Below are 22266 nucleotides of genomic sequence, written 5' to 3'. Positions count from 1 at the left end.
ACCACCAATTGTCGAGCTGTCATTTTAAAACGAATGAAATTGCCTAGGCATCGTTTGTCGAATGCAACCACACTTTTGTTCTATTTTAGGTTACTAAAAATAACTTTGAGTGTTTCAGAAAATACCTTTATGACGTTTTAAAATGATCCGCAATGATAAATCTGATTTAAGTAGATACACGTGGAAAATAATTTCAAGATAAATCGGCTTAAGACAGATTTGAGAAAATCTAGACAATAATCGAAGTATCTCTTTATTTTTACTCCCATGTTTATATTCACTAATTAAGAAAACAAGATTTATGAAAAAAAAGGATTCTTACGTTTTGTTTTCAAATTAATCCTTTCAAGGACGGGTAATCCGTACCTAAGTACGGGCAACGTAAAAAAGAAATAGCATTAAAATATTATTGATTTTAGTTTTGCTTTTTAAACGAACATACTTTAAAAACTTCGATGTATTCAGATGTATTATGGTGACTGTAAGAACTGTTAAAAATCATATAAATTCTTGTCTAAGAAATTAATAAGTATTCTGTGGCACTGTAATAAAGTAGCTATTCCAACTTTCAGCGCAAGCTCCCATCACGGAAGCTCCTCTAGACCTAGCGACCAAGTGCGACCCGGCTGAGTGCCAGTTGCCGTACTGCTTCTGTTCCAAAGACGGCACTCTCATACCCGGCGGCATTGACCCTGAAAATGTAAGCAATTATTACTATTTTGGTAACCGATATTTAAATCGACGATCTCATAAAGGCAGCAGAAGGGCGCTGGATGCAGGCCGCTACCAACCGGGCAATATGGAAATCATTGGGGGAGGCCCATGTTCAGCAGTGGACGTTCTGTGACTGAAATAATGATGATGAACCGATATTTTGTGACTCAAGTTTAGTAAAGAGAGTCTGTCTTTAGTTTTAATGTCATATCCAATACCCATTTGCATTTGTCTCGAGAACAACTGATCAGATTCAATTCAGTTCATGAATATGACCTTTACTATAACAGTACAAAAAAAAAACAAGTTAGACGTAGTGTTTTTAACGTTGATGTTTTCAGTTTTGTCATTGACCCACTAAAGGTGAATTCTAAAGACTATTTTTTGTTATAATAAGCTAAAACTGTTATTTGAAGATCAGACAAATTAATTTAAAAATAGTATTAAGACCGATTCACAAATAATTCTCAAGTAACTGAACAATTAAAAAGCTGTCGTAAGCATCGTTGACATTCTTCAATTTATATAAACCTTGAGAATTTAAATTCACCTCGAGTGAAAGTCGGTGAATAAAAATGCGAATTATTACGCAATTCCACCGAGTATTTAGATGTAAAAGTTTGTTTTATTACTCGGCAGACTCCGCAAATGATCATGCTAACTTTCGACGGGGCTGTCAATTTGAACAACTTCGAACTATACAAGAAAGTTTTTAACGGCAAGCTGAAGAATCCGAATGGCTGTCCCATACGTGGGACGTTTTTCCTGTCTCATGAATACAGGTAAGAACTTTTGGTCTTTACATTACTTACTTTATAGATTTTTCATCATAAGTGTTTATGCACATGGGTTGCGTTGCGCTATAATTTATGATTTTTAATTATGGTGTTTTAGCTTTAGAGCGGGTTAGTTGATGGAACCAGTCAATAATTCCAATAAGACATAGCTTCTTTAAAATGCTTTACTTATTTGAGATATGAAAGCCCAATTAACTAAGTATAATTATTGCTCTACCAAATGATAGATCATATAGTTTTTGTCAATAAGATGGTAATGACAATTCAAATTCCTCCTATTTTCTTCTCATCTCACGATTTCAATGTCACTCGAAGTTTTCTTAGTTCGTCTAATAAATTTAAAAACGACTCTACACAATTTGTTAAGTACACAATATAACAGGCTAGCCTTTGCCCGCGTCTTCATCCGCGTGAAATTTAGTTTGTCACAGATCGTCATATATGTTATTCTGGGTTATAAAAAATAATACTGTAAAATTTCATCAAAATCCGTTCAGTAGTTTTTCCGTGAAAGTAACAAATATCCATCCAGACGTCCAGAAATCCATCCAAACTTTGGCATTTATGAGTATAATATTAGTAGGATTCCGATTAATAAGTCTACCATGCAGTGTTTGTGTTTAATCCACACGATTTATAGTATTTCAATGTTCACACAGGACTTTATACACTCACATGGTTTTGACGCCAAATCCAATATTGCAATGTTGCCAAATTGTACCAGTGCATTAACCTAAAAACATAATTTGAGCTGTGAATTAATACAATCCGGCTGTAATTTGGTTTTGTTTCTAAAAGGTTTAATTATTTAAATGTACACACATTATTGAATAACGGGAGCTAAGTAGGAATTCCTGTTATACAATATGTTTTATTGAAACGCTTTGATCAATGGGGATGTTGCCTGGGTCAAAAAGCAAGAGTTTTAATTAGTCCGTCAGTTAACTTATCAAAAAATACTCTACACGTATTTTTCATTTTTTCAAACTAATGAAAATTTAAAGAGATAAAGCGCCCCAAAGTTCATAAGTAGAGGCCCGTGACTAGAGAATACAATCCCGAGCATGTTTTTCAATCCCGGGATTACGGGATTTTTGATGGGTGATCCCGGGATCCCGGGACTATCCCGGGATCAGCCCTATGTGGGAATTGGGTTCTAATAAAAAAGAAACTTAAGTATAATTTCTCAAAAGATGTTTTTAATATTGTTAGTTGCAATAATACTAAAATAAAATAAAAAAAATATACATCAAAAGCACTATTTTCAATTTCGGAAATAGAATCTTAGAAATATAAAATGATCCAATGTTTGACTTCCTAGCCTGCTTCGTAATATATTTTCAACAAAAGCAGCAGCTGAAAACGCTCGCTCGGGTTCTACACTCGTTGGAGGTATACAGGGTGGAAACGTTAAGTGATCTCATTCGATTATTTCTAAACTATACAAGATATCGAAAAACTGATTACTGATTCTGAAAGTGCTTCACAAGTTCTTTCAAACGGTACCAATAATAGGTTACATAATAAACTGGATCTATCCAAAATTTCAATGTTTCCGGCTTCCATACATTTAGTAAAACCACATAATATTAAAAACTATACAAGATATTCAAAAACTGGTTACTGATCCTGAAAGTGCTTCAAGAGCTCTATCCAACGATACCAATAAATAGGTTACAAAATTAACTGGATCCATCCTAAAATTCAATGTTTCCAGCTTCCATACATTCAGTATAGCCACAGTCATGGCACTCATGTCTTGATAATATTATAGCAAGTAAAGCCTAAAACCAATGTTTTCCATGAATAATTTTAAATAAGAATGCAATTTACGAGTTCATTTTAAGTGTTTATTGTTTAATTAAAAAAAATACTTCTAATTTTTTTTTGGCTGGCATACATTTAGTATGGAGGCAGAAAACATTTAATTTTCGGATAGATCCAGTTAATTCTGTAACCGTTGGATAGAGCTTGTGAAGCACTTTCAGGATCAGAAACCAGTTTTTCGATGTCTTGTATAGTATAGAAATAATCGATTGAGATCACTTATCGTTTCCACCCTGTAGATAAAATAGATACTGAAATGCTAATTCTAAGTGATATCCACGAACTCCGCCATTTTCAAATAGGCTCATTTCACGTCTGATAGTATTTGTCAAGCCCGATTCACTTTGTAGTTGTACTTCAGGATCTGGGCATTTCATACTCTTATCTATTTCCAGCTGCAACTTTTCCTTTAGTGTCAATTGGGGTTGGGAGGTTTGTGGCGTTAGCTCAAGTTGTGGTCCTGTCTAAGGTCTACGAAAAAGATATTATTAGGGCCGTACCTGTATAGTCCGTATCCGTATCGTACCTTAGGTTTATTTTTTATCGTTATATAATTTTATGCTAAGGTAGAATCTAGTCAAGGTCATAGTCAAGGCGCAACGGATCGTAGAATGCAAAATAGACCTGTTTATATCAATCCCGAAAATACCGGGATTAGCCAAGAACAGTCCCGGGATTTTCGGGATCAGAAAAGGGTCGGGATCCCGGGATCCCGATTCCCGGGATTGTGTTCTCTACCCGTGACGTCAACGCTTGCTTAAAAATGCCGCACGTTGTGACGTCGTGCGCAACTTCAACGCACCATAACTATGTAATTATTTGTTAGATTGACAAATAAAAATATATGTGTCCAATATTTTTTGATATTAAACATTACGGACTAAAAAAATTTTTTTAGGCAACTAGCCTATTATTGCGGGTGAAAATGGAATGGATTTTAGACCCATCGCCTTGGGGCGTGTTTTATGTTTTCACAAAGCTTTTAATTGATTTTTTATTTCGTAAAACATCGGATAAATTGTCTAGCGGATCTGTTTTTAGGGCTCGGCAACTCAAAAAAAAATAATCATGTGATGTGAGGTGGCAGACGAATGTAAATAGTCAAGAAAAAATTGAATACTTATTTCAAATTGTTTTTAAAATCAAACCTAGAATAGTGAAACTTGCAATTGGTTTATAAAACAAGCAATGATCTGACTCTTTTTTAGAATTATAAAATTACCTAGGTACCTAATGTTCTCGTAATTTGCAGTTTATAATGTAGCAGATTTGTACTAAAGCTACAGTTTGTTTTTTAATCCGACATAATTATTTTGAGGCATGGAACATTCAGTTTCATTTCAATCGTATTTGGCCGGTTTTTGCGATATGAAATGGAGGGAAAGGCTTATAAATAAATAGTATGCACAATGTAAGTACATACACTGTACACATTAAAAATCCATACACTTATAATAAACATACTTACCTAATAACATAAGTGTGATTTATTTACACGAATAAAATAAAGATTTTGCAATGATTGTTTGTAGATTACTGCATTGCATCCTTGGCCTCATATTTCTAACTGGATTCAGGTCCATATTTTAATGATCAGTTATTGGTTAGCTGGACGACTGACAGAAACGGAATTCTACTATGAAGTTGCGGGCAGCTTGTTTAAAATAAAACCACTCTTACGTTCGTTAGCAAATAGATAGGTTGTGGTTGAAAATGTTTCAAAATCTTCCTGGATGTATTTCTAGAATTTCAGTCTGCAGGAAATCTAGGAAATTATGATGAGAAACGTTTTTATTAGGTTTGGGACTATAAAGTTAAAATGGTTTAAAACTAGGTATGAATAAGATTTAGGTAATATCAACTTGTATTTATCTTTATTTCTAAGTTTCACTGCAAATGTATGTTTTTTCAGCAATTACGTCCAGGTTCAGGCTCTAGCACACTACGGTCATGAGGTTGGTATAATTTTATTTTTAATTTCAATATTAAGTTACAAAGTAATTAATTCAAAACTTTCACGTTGCATAATTGAAATAATTTAATCAGGTTTTAACGCGATACGCGGATAGGAAACGTCAGGCAAATACAGTTAATATTTCAATATTACTTATCCGCGTACCGCGTTAAAACTTGTTAAAATTATTTCAAGTTACAAAGTAACTAATGAGTATGGGGGAAGGCAACTTATTTTTTATGTTTTTCAAAACCACAATACAGTTACGCAATGAAAATAGTGAAGAGATTCCTTTTTATATTACGTCGGAAATAAACTATACAATAGGCTAGTTTCCTAAAAAATTTTTTTTAGTCCGTCATGTTTAATATCAAAAAATATTGGACACCTATATTTTTATTTTTCAATGTAACAAATAATTACATAGTTATGGTGCGTTGAAGTTCCGCGCGACGTCACAAGGTGCGGCACTTTTATGCACTCATTGACGTCATGGGCCTCTTCTTATGAACTTTGGCGCGCTTTATCTCTTTAAATTTTCATTAGTTTGAAAAAGTGAAAAATACATGTAGAGTATTTTTTGATAAGTTAACTGACGGACTAATTAAAACTCTTGCATTTTGACCCAGGAAACATCCCTATTTATACTATTAGTATAACAGTTTATATAAGTGTCCCCTCTGTCCCAGATCGCCACAGGAACGGTGTCCCAACAGCAAGGCCTGCAAGACAAAGGCTACGAAGAGTGGGCAGGCGAGATGATCGGCATGAGGGAAATCCTGCGACGATTCGCGAACGTGTCCCGAACGGAGATCGTGGGAACGAGGGCGCCGTTCTTGAAGGCTGGTAGAAACACGCAGTTCAAGGTAAAGTAGTACTAATACAAACTTGGTTAAGGTGTAATTTAAATTACAATAACATGTCTCGCACCAAGATCGTAGGGACGAGGGCGCCGTTCTTGAAGCCTGGTAGAAACACGCAGTTCAAGGTAAAGTAGAATTTAGACAAGTTAGTTAAGGTGTAATTTCCTACTTGAATTGATAGAAGGAAGGCATCTGGGCATCGGAAATAGATCCTAAATAGTGGTAGGTCGAGATGATCGGCATGAGGGAAATCCTGCGACGATTCGCGAACGTGTCCCGAACGGAGATCGTGGGAACGAGGGCGCCGTTCTTGAAGCCTGGTAGAAACACGCAGTTCAAGGTAAAGTAGTACTTATACAAACTTGGTTTTAATTAGGTACAATAACATGTCCCGCACCGAGATCGTAGGGACGAGGGCGCCGTTCTTGAAGCCTGGTAGAAACACGCAGTTCAAGGTAAAGTAGTAGGGGGAGTCCGGGAGAGTTTACCCGCCTTCAACTAAAATGCTCATAAATATGTCTATACTTACAAATTGCTAATTTTTATTAATTGTATCTTAAGCTACATTATTTAGCTATATTTTCTTCTAAGAAAGTTTAATACATCATTATTAATTTAAGAGTAATTAACAATTTTAACCAAAGTGATATTTGGCTAATATCTCCCGCCTGGGTGGGAGACTTGACCCCCCAAATAGGGAGCCTTTACCCGGGTTTAAAAATAAGCAAAATAATCACTACAAATTATAATTATATAAAGAAATTTAATCTTCTTGAATGAAAATGTGTAACAATTAATTCTTTAAGGTTTTCAAAAAAATCTGCGACGTTTTTTCTATTAAAACTGGTTGATCTGGATAAACTGGTTTCTACTGGGGCAACACCTCTAATAATTTTCCTTTATCAATGTTTCATACCTATATCATTTCTTATTACTGACAGATCTAAATTGCTACTGTTTCTGGATGTTCCTTTTTATATTTGAAGCCTTTCAAATAATTTTGGATGATTATCTGCAATAAAAGTACCAGATTACCCTGGGTAAAGTCTCCTCACAATGCCAGGGTAATGTCTCCCACCCCAGGCCAAGCTGTCCATTATTACATTTTTATAAAAAACTATAACACTTAAGTAAAAACTGTGTACCGTAAATGGTACTAGGATAATTACATTTACGATGTATATAAATGACATGCTGGAATCTATTCATAGTAAACAACTGAAATCAAATATGGAAAATTGAAAAAAGTTACTTTTCGGGCTCGAAAATGTGTTATCACTTGTCACTCTTAAACCAAACTGCCAATCACAACGGCAATGCGTGGGCGAGGTGGGACGCGCCTATGGAGTCTAAGAAGTGTGGCTACGTCGCAATATTTAGTTCCACGAAAATTCTATAAGCAGTGGCTATTGTCTCCCACCTGCTAAACTCTCCCGGACTCCCCCTACTTATACAAACTTGGTTTTAATTACAATAACATGTCCCGCACCGAGATCGTAGGGACGAGGGCGCCGTTCTTGAAGCCTGGTAGAAACACGCAGTTTAAGGTAATGTAGTACTTATACAAACTTGGTTTTAATTACAATAACATGTCCCGCACCGAGATCGTAGGGACGAGGGCGCCGTTCTTGAAGCCTGGTAGAAACACGCAGTTTAAGGTAATGTAGTAGGTAAGTATTTAGACAAGTAAGTTAAGGTGTAATTTCCTATAATTCTGTAGGGTCCCTAAATTGAGCTAGTATTGACCTTAATTTTGAGGCCAAGTCAAAACTGTTTTAGTGTCGGACTGACCGGCTCGACTTCCAAAGAACAGTGGTTCGTATTCCGTCGTTTAAAACTATTGTTGTGAACCCATTCCTAACGAGGTGTTATATGGAGATTTTTAAAAGAATATTTTTTCATTTACACTATAGGTGTACCAGAATCTCATGGCAAATAGGGAAAATAAACTTTGTTGAGAGCAATACTGGGGAAATTGGAATAAACGATCTTGATACTGTTTAATTTTTTACTTTTATGACTTTAGTATTAATGAACATGAAGTACAAATATACATTTTAGGTAGGTATGTGTATGTAGAATGTTGTTATACATAGGGTTTTTAACATAGGAAAATGTCTTGNAAACTTGGTTTTAATTAGGTACAATAACATGTCCCGCACCGAGATCGTAGGGACGAGGGCGCCGTTCTTGAAGCCTGGTAGAAACACGCAGTTCAAGGTAAAGTAGTAGGGGGAGTCCGGGAGAGTTTACCCGCCTTCAACTAAAATGCTCATAAATATGTCTATACTTACAAATTGCTAATTTTTATTAATTGTATCTTAAGCTACATTATTTAGCTATATTTTCTTCTAAGAAAGTTTAATACATCATTATTAATTTAAGAGTAATTAACAATTTTAACCAAAGTGATATTTGGCTAATATCTCCCGCCTGGGTGGGAGACTTGACCCCCCAAATAGGGAGCCTTTACCCGGGTTTAAAAATAAGCAAAATAATCACTACAAATTATAATTATATAAAGAAATTTAATCTTCTTGAATGAAAATGTGTAACAATTAATTCTTTAAGGTTTTCAAAAAAATCTGCGACGTTTTTTCTATTAAAACTGGTTGATCTGGATAAACTGGTTTCTACTGGGGCAACACCTCTAATAATTTTCCTTTATCAATGTTTCATACCTATATCATTTCTTATTACTGACAGATCTAAATTGCTACTGTTTCTGGATGTTCCTTTTTATATTTGAAGCCTTTCAAATAATTTTGGATGATTATCTGCAATAAAAGTACCAGATTACCCTGGGTAAAGTCTCCTCACAATGCCAGGGTAATGTCTCCCACCCCAGGCCAAGCTGTCCATTATTACATTTTTATAAAAAACTATAACACTTAAGTAAAAACTGTGTACCGTAAATGGTACTAGGATAATTACATTTACGATGTATATAAATGACATGCTGGAATCTATTCATAGTAAACAACTGAAATCAAATATGGAAAATTGAAAAAAGTTACTTTTCGGGCTCGAAAATGTGTTATCACTTGTCACTCTTAAACCAAACTGCCAATCACAACGGCAATGCGTGGGCGAGGTGGGACGCGCCTATGGAGTCTAAGAAGTGTGGCTACGTCGCAATATTTAGTTCCACGAAAATTCTATAAGCAGTGGCTATTGTCTCCCACCTGCTAAACTCTCCCGGACTCCCCCTACTTATACAAACTTGGTTTTAATTACAATAACATGTCCCGCACCGAGATCGTAGGGACGAGGGCGCCGTTCTTGAAGCCTGGTAGAAACACGCAGTTTAAGGTAATGTAGTACTTATACAAACTTGGTTTTAATTACAATAACATGTCCCGCACCGAGATCGTAGGGACGAGGGCGCCGTTCTTGAAGCCTGGTAGAAACACGCAGTTTAAGGTAATGTAGTAGGTAAGTATTTAGACAAGTAAGTTAAGGTGTAATTTCCTATAATTCTGTAGGGTCCCTAAATTGAGCTAGTATTGACCTTAATTTTGAGGCCAAGTCAAAACTGTTTTAGTGTCGGACTGACCGGCTCGACTTCCAAAGAACAGTGGTTCGTATTCCGTCGTTTAAAACTATTGTTGTGAACCCATTCCTAACGAGGTGTTATATGGAGATTTTTAAAAGAATATTTTTTCATTTAAACTATAGGTGTACCAGAATCTCATGGCAAATAGGGAAAATAAACTTTGTTGAGAGCAATACTGGGGAAATTGGAATAAACGATCTTGATACTGTTTAATTTTTTACTTTTATGACTTTAGTATTAATGAACATGAAGTACGAATATACATTTTAGGTAGGTATGTGTATGAAGAATGTTGTTATACATCGGGTTTTTAACATAGGAAAATGTCTTGAAAAATAAATAAATCGTATTATTACTTTAAGTAACTAATTTTATTATGCATCATACTTTTAACTTATCACTTCATTCAGAACTAGAAAACGATTCTAAGAACTCCACTTGCAATTTCTTGTTCTTCAATAGATGATCAAGATAAAGAGATAAAATCTTTTTCAATTTTCTTTACATGGTCATAACATTTTGACCATTCCTCTGCACCAATTTGTGAGATATACCTGAAAACCCCGATAAAGCAGCTATTATGAATAATATAAAAAAACATAACCCTCCTTGTGACGTAGTTGGGTAATAAACTAAGTATCAAAACATTTCAGTCCAACTTACTGTCAACTCGACGACGAGCTTTAGAATCAAAGATTGACTTTGAATTATGCCTTATTTTACAATTCACATTGAAAACAATATGACTTGCTTGAGCTTTTTCGACTTTTTCACAAAAATAACAAATAGTCAAGAAGAGATTACAAAATTTTTGCAGCGGCTGACAGATTTCATAATTTTCTTTGACAGGTGACAATTAAACCATAGACAATTGCCATATGAAAAACACACTTTTCCAATATTTTTGTTTGCCATGAGATTCTGGTAGACCTATAATTACTAAGATACTTTAAAATGAACAGGTTTATAATTTAACCCGCCTCAGATTACTATCCCGAAAATCGTGTTAACGAAAGTTGAACTTTATGTGGGTAAACTTTTGACAACGCGTCAGAGACCTTAAACACTCTATTGGAATATTCCGAATTTTGCTGGCCCTAATAGGACTTCGCCATAATAATTTATAGCATCCCGTCCGTTAATACAGCCTGTATTTCGAGCTTCACTTCCATTACTTAGCATTTCGTCCTCCCTATTAAGTCGTTGCCTACACCGCGTGTGTGCAACTTAATTGCTAAGTAAATTGTAATATTTTAGTGCTCCGAAATTCGGAACTGGTTTGTGGAGACTGCAACATGTCGTCCCAGGCTTACAGTTGGAAATAAAGTTAGGTTTCATAGTCCTCGACGGGCCCCGCATGTGTCAGTTGAGAAAATACAGAGCAGGGAAGGTACTTTGTGAATCACTTAGCTAATGGGGGGAACTAGATTTGCTAATGTTTGTCTTTAAATTTCGTTTGTAAATGTTTGTTTCACTAATGAAATGGTTCTAGAAATTCAAGTCGTAAAAACACAATAAAAATCTATAGAGTAAAGCTCAGTCGCCAGCCGCAGCGTTCGACCTGTTAACACCTTTGCTGCGGCAGTAACTTTCTAATACTTTCCATTCCTTCGGTACAAGGTCAGTAAACCTGGTATTAAAACTTACATTGTGGCGGCACAAGGCTTAAAGACCTTGTAATATTTAAGATATATTAATTTTATTTTTGGCTTCATGTTAATAGATATTGTGTTTTTTTTCTTTGAATATTAATAATAATGCATTTATTGACATACACCTGAAGGCGTTCGTGAATAACTTGTTTAGTATAAAAATTATAGCTATATTCAAAATACAAGGCTTATGCACCCTGTGCCGCACTGAAGTAGGGAAGTCTGGTGGGTATTCTAGGGATGTGAAATACAAATATCGATAGTTTAAATTAGGTTTTAATAAAAAAGTAACAAACAAAGATGTTTTAATAATTTAGTCAATATTTTACAAATAAGACATACGTGCATAAATACTTAAATAAGCTATATTTAAAGAAAACATATTATTTAATAAGATTTAGTCACAACTTGAAATGTTTGTCACGAAAAACATTATTTAAATTAGCAATAAATCGTGTAGCAAATTAAATTATAATCAATTTGCAGTTTTGATTTTGTTTGTTTCTCTTGACGCCATGTCGACATGTGCGTTTCTTACGAATGCGAAGCAACACTGGCTGCACGAAGCTAGCGTGGGGTGCGGTACCAGGTGCGCAGGGTACAAGGTGCTTCGACCTGGTATCGCATTGTGAAGACATTTTATTACTTCCGTGCGGTACCAGGTCTAGAAACCTGGTATTAAGGTAGGTACATCATTAGATTCTATTTTAAGAATACATCATAGATATATATTCATCACTTTCCTACACCGGACCCAATTGAAGTTACACCTTTCGCACGACAAGGAAGACTATAATTTTCTTAGCCGCACGGTAAGCGAGACGTACACAAGGTCTATAGACCTGGTTTCGCACTCAACGTGTTAAAATAGTTTATTTTTGCGAAAGAGATTAGAGAAGTAAATAAAATATCACCTGCACCGTGTACGTTAAGACCTAAAAGGCTGGTAGAACCTTTTCCACGTAAAGCCGTAGGCTTATACTGTGCGCGCTGGGAATCAAAAACTTTGGTGTGTATCTACTGCTTTTATTTTGACGAAACGTATCCAAAGTGCGGCAAACGTAAAAATTCGGTGCGGTTTCCATCCATCCGGCCTACGAGAGGTCGGCTGACGAATTTTTAAAATTGGTGTTGCAAGTCACTTTTTCCAGTATTCAATGGATTCAAAACTTCTGATCAATGTCCAATCTGAAAATTCACTAATAACACTATGCACGTGTATTTGTTAGCAATAGATGGCTCGTGATCAATAAACCCGTTAGATTTATATTGCATTTTCAAGTATTGTCATCCGGCTCGAAGGACCACTTTTAAAACATTGATACTGACCATCACTTGTTGTGAACTCTAATTTGACTAGTTAAAGCAAATAAAGCTCTGCATTACTTATGTTCTTTGTAGGTGCTAGAGGACTTCGGATACATCTACGACAGCTCGGTAGGTGTCCCGCCGCTGCCTATTCCAGTGTGGCCTTACACCCTCGATTACAAGATACCCCACGAGTGCAAGTCGGGGACTTGCCCTACTAAATCCTTCCCGGGTAAGTTTTTATGGAATTATACTGTAGCGAAATAGAAGGAGAGAAAGAAAGAGGAAGAGAGATATAGAGGGGGATTTAAGGAGAGAGAAAGAGAGAGAGAGAGACTCGTAGAATTTTGAAGTGATTAAAGTGACAGTCGATGAAAGCAGCGACTGACTGTGTCAGCGTTCCTAACGTTATTTCCTTTTGTAAGTAAAAGCAGATTGATTCAGAAGAACTGGAATCAAGTTTTCAATAGTGTTTTCCTCACCTGATTGTATAGAACTCTCATTATTTCAAGTTGTTTGTAAATTTCAAGCTAATGTATTACGTACTTTCCTTACTATTTTAATGTTCACACTCAAAAAGCTTCATTACGATACAAAATAGTGGCGTTCCCACGAACCCGTTTATCTTTCGTCGAACAATGTTAACTTTTACAAACAGGACTATGGGAGGTGCCATTCAACGCTCACTACGTGGAAACGTTCGAGGGAGGACACTGCCCATATCTGGACCAGTGTGTACTTCACAATCATGATTCTGATGATGTAAGTTTTTTTTTATTTAATTTTGGATTTTATGTCAATTGGTCATGATTGATATTGCAAAACCACTTATTTCCATGCACACAAAAATTTTTGCTAGGTTTAAAATAAAACAGTTTTTATCAAGATTCTTAGGTATAAGTAGAGGAAATCTGTGAGGCCTTTGTCGCCTTTGTCCAGCAGTAGATGGCGCTGAAACAAACAAAGAATTAAAAGTAAGATTGTAAAAAATGTTCTTACCTTAATTGATTACCTATTTCGGTAGTCGGTCGTTAATTTTAATAATTATTTTCCAAACCTACACCAGACTAAAACGATTACACTTGTACTAACTCAAGTATTTGCTGAGGAGATGTCTGTACGAAACTTTAATTAGCTGATTGCACTTCGCACTTTTACACTCGTACAGAAATAGCAAAAAGTTGGCTAAGTGGACAAGCTTGTCTGCAAAAGTTATGCGCAAACAGTATGTATGTGATTCATATTATAATAGGAGTATGTATGTGATTCATATAGGGTAAGAAGTACGTATTTTTCAAAACTAAAATCATTAATAAAAGGATGTCCACGTACCTACTTATTGGTGAAATTCGCAATTCATAATGCATTTAAACAAAGACCAATGTGACTAAAACAGTTGTAGTAACTAAATGTTTATTTTTATTTGTGTTTATTAAAAAAACACAGATCTGCTGAAACGAATAAAAACTAACATAACTAGATATTCGATCATTCTACAGTTTTAATTGACGTGAGATAAGTAAAAGGCGTAGAATACAGAACACATTTCTTACATTATTTCAAAGTAACCCTGTATACCCGTCAGCGCGAGGTGAAAATATCCTTAATGTGCCTGTCGCGACGTAATGAGCTAACAGGTTTTAGACAGCATATTCCTTGAATATCTTTCTTTTGTTACATATGACTAAGTAAGTAAGAAGATCTTTACTTGGTGTTGGATTTATACTTACCTTGGAGTTATTTAAAGCATTTTGTGTACAACCATTTTTTATTCTGAAACAGGTATTGTTATGATGATGTGTAGGCAGTAGTAGGCACGTGTCTCGTTCTTACAACCTTGACTATTTTAGTTTCAGGAAAAGTAAGTACCAGTATAATTATCTAAGTTGGTACCTACTACAATTTTATCCTAAGCAATATACAATAGCAAACAAGAAAATATTTACGCCATTATAATACCTAAATGAAAGTGGTAAAAATTGTGCACTTCTTGTTCAAGCATTATTTTCATGACACTGCTTTTCACAAAGATTATTTGTGATATGGACTTGATAGGAAGTTTTAAATGAGCATATTGGTATGTTATGCTTTCCAGCTGAAGTCAGTACAGACGATATCCTTACGGAATCTATCCCTTGAGGATTTTACCTGATAAATAATCAGATTTCCGATTGCCCAATACATAAGTTGCAGCAATATACCTAACAATATAAATGATTAGTATTTTCTAGTTTAGGCAAGGATACTTGTAATACTCGAAATAAATCAGAATACCCAGAATATTCACGGCCATACCCTTGCCGTTAATATAAAACAAGACAATTGAGTCCGGTATTAATTAATGTTTAGTTATAAACACAAAGGCTTACCTACGCCACCCCTTTGGTTATAGGCTAGTGGAGGTTGACCCTGAACGAAACTGGCATTTTCGCCATTTTCTACTCGCTTAATTTCAGTGTTCTAAAGATTTGTGATTAAATAAACTAGTAACCGTATCAAGGAGTAAAAGTTAATTCAAAAGTAAAGATTTCAGAATATTCTAAGACATTCATTCATAACTGTAACACTAATTCCATTTTTATTCGTTATTAAAATTTTAGGACTTTGCTCACAAACAAGATTATCATTTTTTTATCACTCATTCTTTTTCTATAGATCGTGATCTGAGGTAGTTCATAACACTTATGTAGATAAATAAATACCCATTAACTCCTGCTTTGAAAAGGTAAATTAAAATACAGAAAACTCTGGTCTCATCTACTTAAATAGAGAAATACCCAGTCAGTTCATCCTTCAGTCTTGTAATAAAATTATACCTTACAACCGCTGTTTTTGGAATAAATAAATAAATGAAAATATGAAATGAAATGAAACTACACAGGCTTCAAAAAGCAAGGTTAGATTTTAGCGTGAGATAAAATGGTTGATATCAATTACAGTGCCCGGGACAACTGTTCTACGTAATAAACCTATCAGCACTATCTGTCGGTCGGTTGAGATACGCGCCCGTTACCGCGCGTTATCAAATCAATTGCTTCGCTTCACAGATTCCGATGGTTTTGTTTTCACCGCCACTTTATTAATTTGTTAGAGATTTTATAGAAAGAAACAGTAATTGTAAAATACGTAATAGAATAGAGAAATGATATAAAAACAATATTTTAGAATATGTCCTAAGGTAGGTAGGTCATGAATTTTGAATTTTTGATCAATCGCACAGGTTTTTTTACCCTCTACGGAGCAGGTGCTGATGGAAAGTGATGATCAGGCGGTAGAAGCTATACTCGTATCGAACTGTCGCAATACAACAATGCTCTTAACATTGACTTCGGCAAGATGGTGGTATCTAGTCAGGCTTTAGATACAAACCCTACCATTAACCATCTCACAGTGTGCATGGACGCACACACGAACCAATCACAGAGATCTATACTGCTTCACTTAAGCAAGTATCGTTTGTGAATACGGGCGTTAGTCAGTTACTTACTTGATGTGTTCTTCGTGCAGGTACTAGAGTGGCTGCAGGAAGACTTCAACCGGTACTACGAGCAGAACCGGGCGCCGTACATGATGCCGTTCCACACCAACTGGTTCCAGATCAAGGAGTTGGAGCAAGGCCTTCACAAGTTCCTCCGATGGGCGGCCGACTTGTAAGTTTTTTAATTTCCTTAATTTCTTTAGAGACGTGTAGGTCTGTATTTACAGTGTGTATTTAGCTGGAAAAATAATACGATTTTAGTCTCTTATCATGATAAGAGACTAAAATCGTATCTCCTGTCCCATGGGACAGGAGGCAAACGAGCATTTTATTAAATTGTGTATTTTGCGTTTTTTTTTCTCTTCAGAAAAACTTGCATAATTTGATAGTAATTATTTTACTACTAAAGCCTGGTCCGTGAGCACGTAGAATTTTGTCCAATGACCCTGAGCTACCAATCCTTATCGCTCGCGTGTAATTATGTTGCTGTCGCGCTCGCATACTCACTGCGGGCGCCCGTCGCACAGTCGCGACAGCAATATAATTACACGGGAGCGAGAAGGATGGGTAGCTTGGGGTCATTGGACAAAATTCTACGGGCTCACGGCCCAGACTATACCTAGTTAGGTTTATCGAAGCCTGAATAACATGGAATTTAACCGAGAAGGGTTCATAAAAGTGTTTCATTAGTAAATCTTTCAGAGATATTCAGGGCGAACTAAACTTCTTAATTCTACGTGACTTGAAAAAAGGAATTCTGAAAGAAACTTTTACATAAGTTAGTCTTATTTATAAGAACAACTTAGTCGGCAAGCTAATATTTTAACTAATTACTTAATTGCGAAAAGTCGAAAAGTTGTTATAGTTTGCGAAGCTTAAAGACTTGTCTTGCTTGACTTGTCTAAGTCTAATGCAATACAAACTTTGTCTAGAATTAAAGTAGTAGAATTTGGTTTAGAAGAAAGCAACCATGCGCTTGATCCTTTTCAAGGTGATTCTGTAGATAATTTGCGAAGTTCTCAGACGAAATTTCTTGGATATGTTTCACGTAGTTTTCGATAAACAAATCTCTAGTGACCATATCGTAAAGTAGATAGTTTAGCTACTCATTGTCAGTAACAGTTATTTAAGGGAAAAATATTGACAGTAGCAATCAATAGGTTTACACACTTACAGAGGATTAAAAAAAACTAGAGAACATTTTCAGTTCAAACATCTGGCCGGTCCAAATAATGGCCTAATTTATAAATAAGCCTCCCGTATAGGTATTCAATTTCCTAGATAGTAGATTACTAGTAAACCTATGTTATTACCTAGACACTTCATAGGTTACCTAGATAATATCTTATCTCGGTATAGGTCTAACACAGTTATTATTTTATTGAAAAAAAAAAAAAAAAGAAAAGACGGATGGTGTGATTTATAGACATTAAAAGGTGTAGTTACATTACGTTCAGAGCATTCCAATGTTTTTTCTTCATTCCCAACCAAAACTGACACGTCATAATTGAGGAAGAAAACAAAACGTTACACCAATGTCGCCGTCAAACGTGTTAGTTACGATGCACGTTCAAGTTTCTGTGATGTGCAGCCAACCGAGCCAACCTTTGTTGCAGGCGGCTGCGCGAAAAGTTCCTTTGTAATTACAAGTCCCTCGGCGAAAACTGAGCTAATAATTGCTCAGGCTTCCACTTGCATTCTATTTACAGGTTACTGGTCCTTCTGATATTTGAACAAAGTCGCTCGAATACCTTTATAACAGGGCAGAACTTCGGACGCAAAAAGGAGATAACTTTTCTTTGTTTTATGAAGTTCCATCGAGCATATCTTTATAGGGAACACTCAGAAAGCTCTGTACTATATTGGCTTTTTATTTATATTTATTTGCATACTATGTTTTATCACAAACAGAGCGCGGTTAGGTATATTTACCCTGTGAAGGTGATGCGAAAAAGGTTTAAAAATCTGGAGTTCCTTTGAACTTCTTTCCTAATATAAGTGCATTCGCGTTAAGAAAATAGTGATATTTTACTTTGATTTGAGCAGCAATGTTTGACCAATTTGATCATGTAAATTAAAAAGCCATGTTCTCAATTATGAATTGATTAACCTCTTACACTGCTGTTTCACTAGTTTCTTAACGCGAATCAACTAGATTCTAGAACTGATGTAGATTCACATCACGTAAATAAACCATCAACATAATGATACTGTTTCTTCCAGACCAGACGTATGGTTCGTCACTGTAACCCAAGCGCTAACTTGGATGACAGACCCCAAGCCAGTCAAGGCGTTGAACAACTATGAGCCTTGGCGCTGTGACAATAAGGACCTGCCTGCTGCTCCTTGCAACCTCCCCAACAAGTGTGCACTGCCCTTCAAGCATTCCGACAGTAACTTCACCGACACGCGGTACATGGAGACTTGCAGCGAATGTCCTAAACAGTAAGTTTTACTTATTACTAGCGGCCGCCCGCGACTTCGTACGCGTGGATCCCGTTTTACCCCCTTCATCTATCTTACGCGGTTTAGATTTTTTCATACAAATGTTTTTTCCCGCTAACTCCCGTTCCCGTTGGAATTTTGCAATATCCTGTTGTAACTAAGCTTTAAGTTCAGTAAGGTACCTGCATGCCAAATTTCAAGCGTCTAACTTAAGCGGTTTAGATTTTTAATACAAAAGAATTTTCCCGCTAATTCCCGTTCCCGTGGGAATTCCTAAGTATACCATAACCTGCCCAGGAGTACGAAGAATAATTGTACCAAGTTTCGTTAAAATCCGTCGAGTGGTTTATGTTTCTATAAGGAACATACAGACAGACAGACAGACAAAAATTTTACTTATTGCATTTTTGGCATCAGTATCGATCACTAACCACCCCCTGATAGTTATTTTGAAAATATAAGTATTTCATGTACAGAATTGACCTCTCTACAGATTTATTATAAGTATAGATTTCAGCTAGGCTACTCTTTAAGGGCCGGATTCCACCTAAGCAGAGATGGGAGAAGAGAACATGTGCTGTCAGCTGCCTATAAAATCTTCTTAATAAAATCCTAATAGCTCAGCTTTGATAGATGGTTGGGAAGAGTGGAGAAAACATGACTCTACTTAATTGTTTAGCGTTTTCTAGAAGTGAGCTTTGCCTTTCAAGCAAGCAGGTCTAAATTCTTTCCGGTCTAAATAGTCCATTATAGGTTCGAAGGATACGCCCTGGTTGTTTTGCAAAGTTTTTGCTATTTATTTACTTAAGTAAAGGAGTCGCAAGAGGTGTGAATAGTTTATTTAGTTGCTAAGCATTATCTCTCCTTTACACAACTCCGTTTTGGTGGAGCCCAGGCTTTACTTTAGTTAGACTGTGTCTGTCATTTCGCTGTCTCTTTCGCTCATCTCAAGAAGGCGGAAGTCTTGCGAAACGGGTTCGCGACTCGTGGCTAATTAGTACAACTCAGGGTGCGAACTCCGTCAAATTAGTGCATTTCTCGGTATTTTGTAAAGAGACATGTGGTATCGCTGGATTTAATTTAAAGTTTAAAAAATTATTTATGTACGTTGTGGTAAAAGTTTTGACTTCGAGTTATACGACGTCAAAATATGCAATAATTTTAAACTGAAAAAGTCGAAGTAGAATTTTCATGTACAAATCGTTTACTAGACGACCATTTGACCTAATGTCTACTAATAAAAGGGTAATTGTCGCTAAAATTAGTGGATGTTTCACGTATTACATTACTTAACTTTTAATACTCCGCAAGATACTAAAATAATATTCCCAGTGAGAGTCAACCTAATATTATAAACAGTGCAGATAAACGATTCGACTGCAATTCTAAACAAACGAACATCAAGTTTAGCGTTTATTCAATTTCGCGTTGTAGTAGCCAGGAAATAAGGTTCTCTCAAGGGAAACTCGATTCCTATTCAAATAGAAGACTTCTATGTTCACGGGCTTATCTTTTTCTAGGTACCCCTGGCTGGGTGACTCGGGCGGCACTGGCATTCCTGGGAAAGACAACTACATACCTGACAATCTCAAAAGAAAGTAGTTTCTAGATTAGTTTTTAGTGTATCCTGTATAATCTATCTAGGTTATCTTTCGATTCAAAACCATTGATTTTTTGCTTCATTTTTCATGTTACCTAAACTGTTCTATTCTCTCGCAAAGTTATCCATACAAATTGTACTTATACTTTATTTATCTATCGTAGAATTTACCGCAAATATTAAAATAGATATTCTGGATAGATTATACTCTGTATATTATATTTAGGTTCTAAGAAAACGATGACTAGTCGTCGCCACTCACAATATAGTTTTAAAAGCTTTTTTATCGTTGAATTAGATCTTATTTATGATTAAAACTTCTTATAGAGGGGCTTGATCCGTGTTTTTCTCGGGCATATTTCTATTATTACGAAAACAGGGAGCTTTGTATGCTGGAACGACGTTCAAAATTCATACCTAACTGTTTTATGTTTGTGATTGTCTATGATTTAAAAATAATTACAGAATCTACGAGTATGCTCGTGTATGGACTGAGTTTTGAAACTCGTTTCAGAATACGGGCTAAGGACCTTCATGACTGGTTTTTTATTTTTAACTTTTATATGGACAATAAACAGATCTCACAATCTAATTTGAAATTCATATTTGTCATAATAAAATAATGTGTAAATACAATATTTAGCTAAGTTACACTGTGACAAGGTTTATACGTAGTTTAATGTGAAAATGTGTAAACCTTTCTAATTATGATAATCACGTTTCAACTTCCAACATAGAAGTTAAACCACTTATGCCATTTATTCAAAAGATTACCTACTTGTAGTAAAATATCAAAGATAAAGTTAGTGTTAATACGATTGGGCCATAATATTACAGCGGTGTTTTTATTAGCTAAATTAATTACTAAATCTATGTGAATATTTATTTGGGCGCTAATATTGGGCAATTAATTTTGCTTTCAATACTGTAAAATAAATATCTCCACGTTTTCACAATGTAAATTCTGTGTTGTATCAAAATAAATTATGTATTCTCAATGAGTACGGTGCTCTTTGTATTTGTAAGGTAAAACAGCTGTTTATTTGTTAAATAAAACGAAAATGTAGGTATTTCCAAAGGTGTTCTTTCATTTAATTAACTTTGTCGAGACATTAATTTTCGTTTTCTGCAATTATTCCCTTGGAGAATTATATTTACAGCCGATACAAAACAGTATTAAAGTTGGAAACTTGAATTTCGATTGGAGTTAATTACAAGGTCGACTATTGTAGTATTTACCCTAATTTCTTTGGAATAGCTTCTGATGCTCTAGCAAGAATTTAAAAGTTCTGATTCTACGATACAATAGAGAGTAGAAAATCAAGGAAAATAAGGTTGGCATACTTTTGATATACTCTTACGTTGCTTATATTGTTTCTTCGATCGATAAAGTATTTTTATTGAGAATTGAATGAATGCAGATTCAATTCATTCAAGTAGGTGACTGCACGTCAAATTATTTATACACTGTGGGGTTGTGATAGGGGCGAGATTGCAACAAAAATAGTTAATAAAATGTAACAAAAAAAACGTGTATGTTGAGAGAGAGACGTCGTAAAACATTTATGAAATCTTTAGCTGGAAAAATGAAATATAAAATGGTTATAAACAAGTTACCGGGCAAGATTTGATATGTTACTAATGAAAGTTGTGAAAAAGGCGTATTGTGTGATGTTTATAAGCGCGGACGAGCACATCGAGTACGGCTTGAGTCTCTGAGAAAGTATCGATGTTTTGTATTTCAAGATATTATTTCATTCTGGTCGCGTCGTTTGTTTACTGAATTTTTTTACGCCAGACTCATTTTATTTTTTTGGTGGATAGTTCACACTTGCACCATTTTTCATTCAGAACTCAATACTTTTTAACTTGCTCTTGAAACAGTAAACTCACAATTTCAAATTAGGTAACATATTTCACTAGTTTAGTTGTTTAAAAACGAATTATCACATAGTCAATTCAAAACTGTTTTAGGATTAGGTAATTTTTGTTTTCCGGCCTCCTTAACTATTTGAATAAACAATGTCATTGTTTCTATTAAATTGAAAAGTAGGTATACTCGTACTTTAAAT

At 35.4% G+C, this 22266-nt stretch overlaps 1 protein-coding gene across 1 annotated transcript in view; it reads left to right on the top strand.

Moving 5' to 3' along the window:
* Cda4 (chitin deacetylase Cda4) overlaps positions 1–21272 on the top strand; it is a 31465-nt gene extending 10193 nt beyond the window's left edge. The window contains exons 4-12 of the mRNA XM_028309813.1: positions 573–700; positions 1354–1496; positions 5251–5293; positions 5982–6158; positions 12765–12903; positions 13330–13433; positions 16179–16321; positions 18373–18594; positions 20115–21272. Of these exons, the coding sequence (XP_028165614.1) occupies positions 573–700; positions 1354–1496; positions 5251–5293; positions 5982–6158; positions 12765–12903; positions 13330–13433; positions 16179–16321; positions 18373–18594; positions 20115–20196 (1181 nt within the window). The 3' untranslated portion in view covers positions 20197–21272. The remainder of the gene's footprint in view (positions 1–572; positions 701–1353; positions 1497–5250; positions 5294–5981; positions 6159–12764; positions 12904–13329; positions 13434–16178; positions 16322–18372; positions 18595–20114) is intronic.
* The last annotated feature ends 994 nt before the right edge of the window (positions 21273–22266 follow it).

This window comes from Ostrinia furnacalis, unplaced genomic scaffold, assembly GCF_004193835.3.
Source record: "Ostrinia furnacalis isolate ACB-3 unplaced genomic scaffold, ASM419383v2 OfSCF2833, whole genome shotgun sequence".
Taxonomy (NCBI): domain Eukaryota; kingdom Metazoa; phylum Arthropoda; class Insecta; order Lepidoptera; family Crambidae; genus Ostrinia; species Ostrinia furnacalis.
The sequence above is the reverse complement of the archived record's forward strand: the minus strand, read 5'-3'. Positions and strand labels throughout refer to the sequence as shown.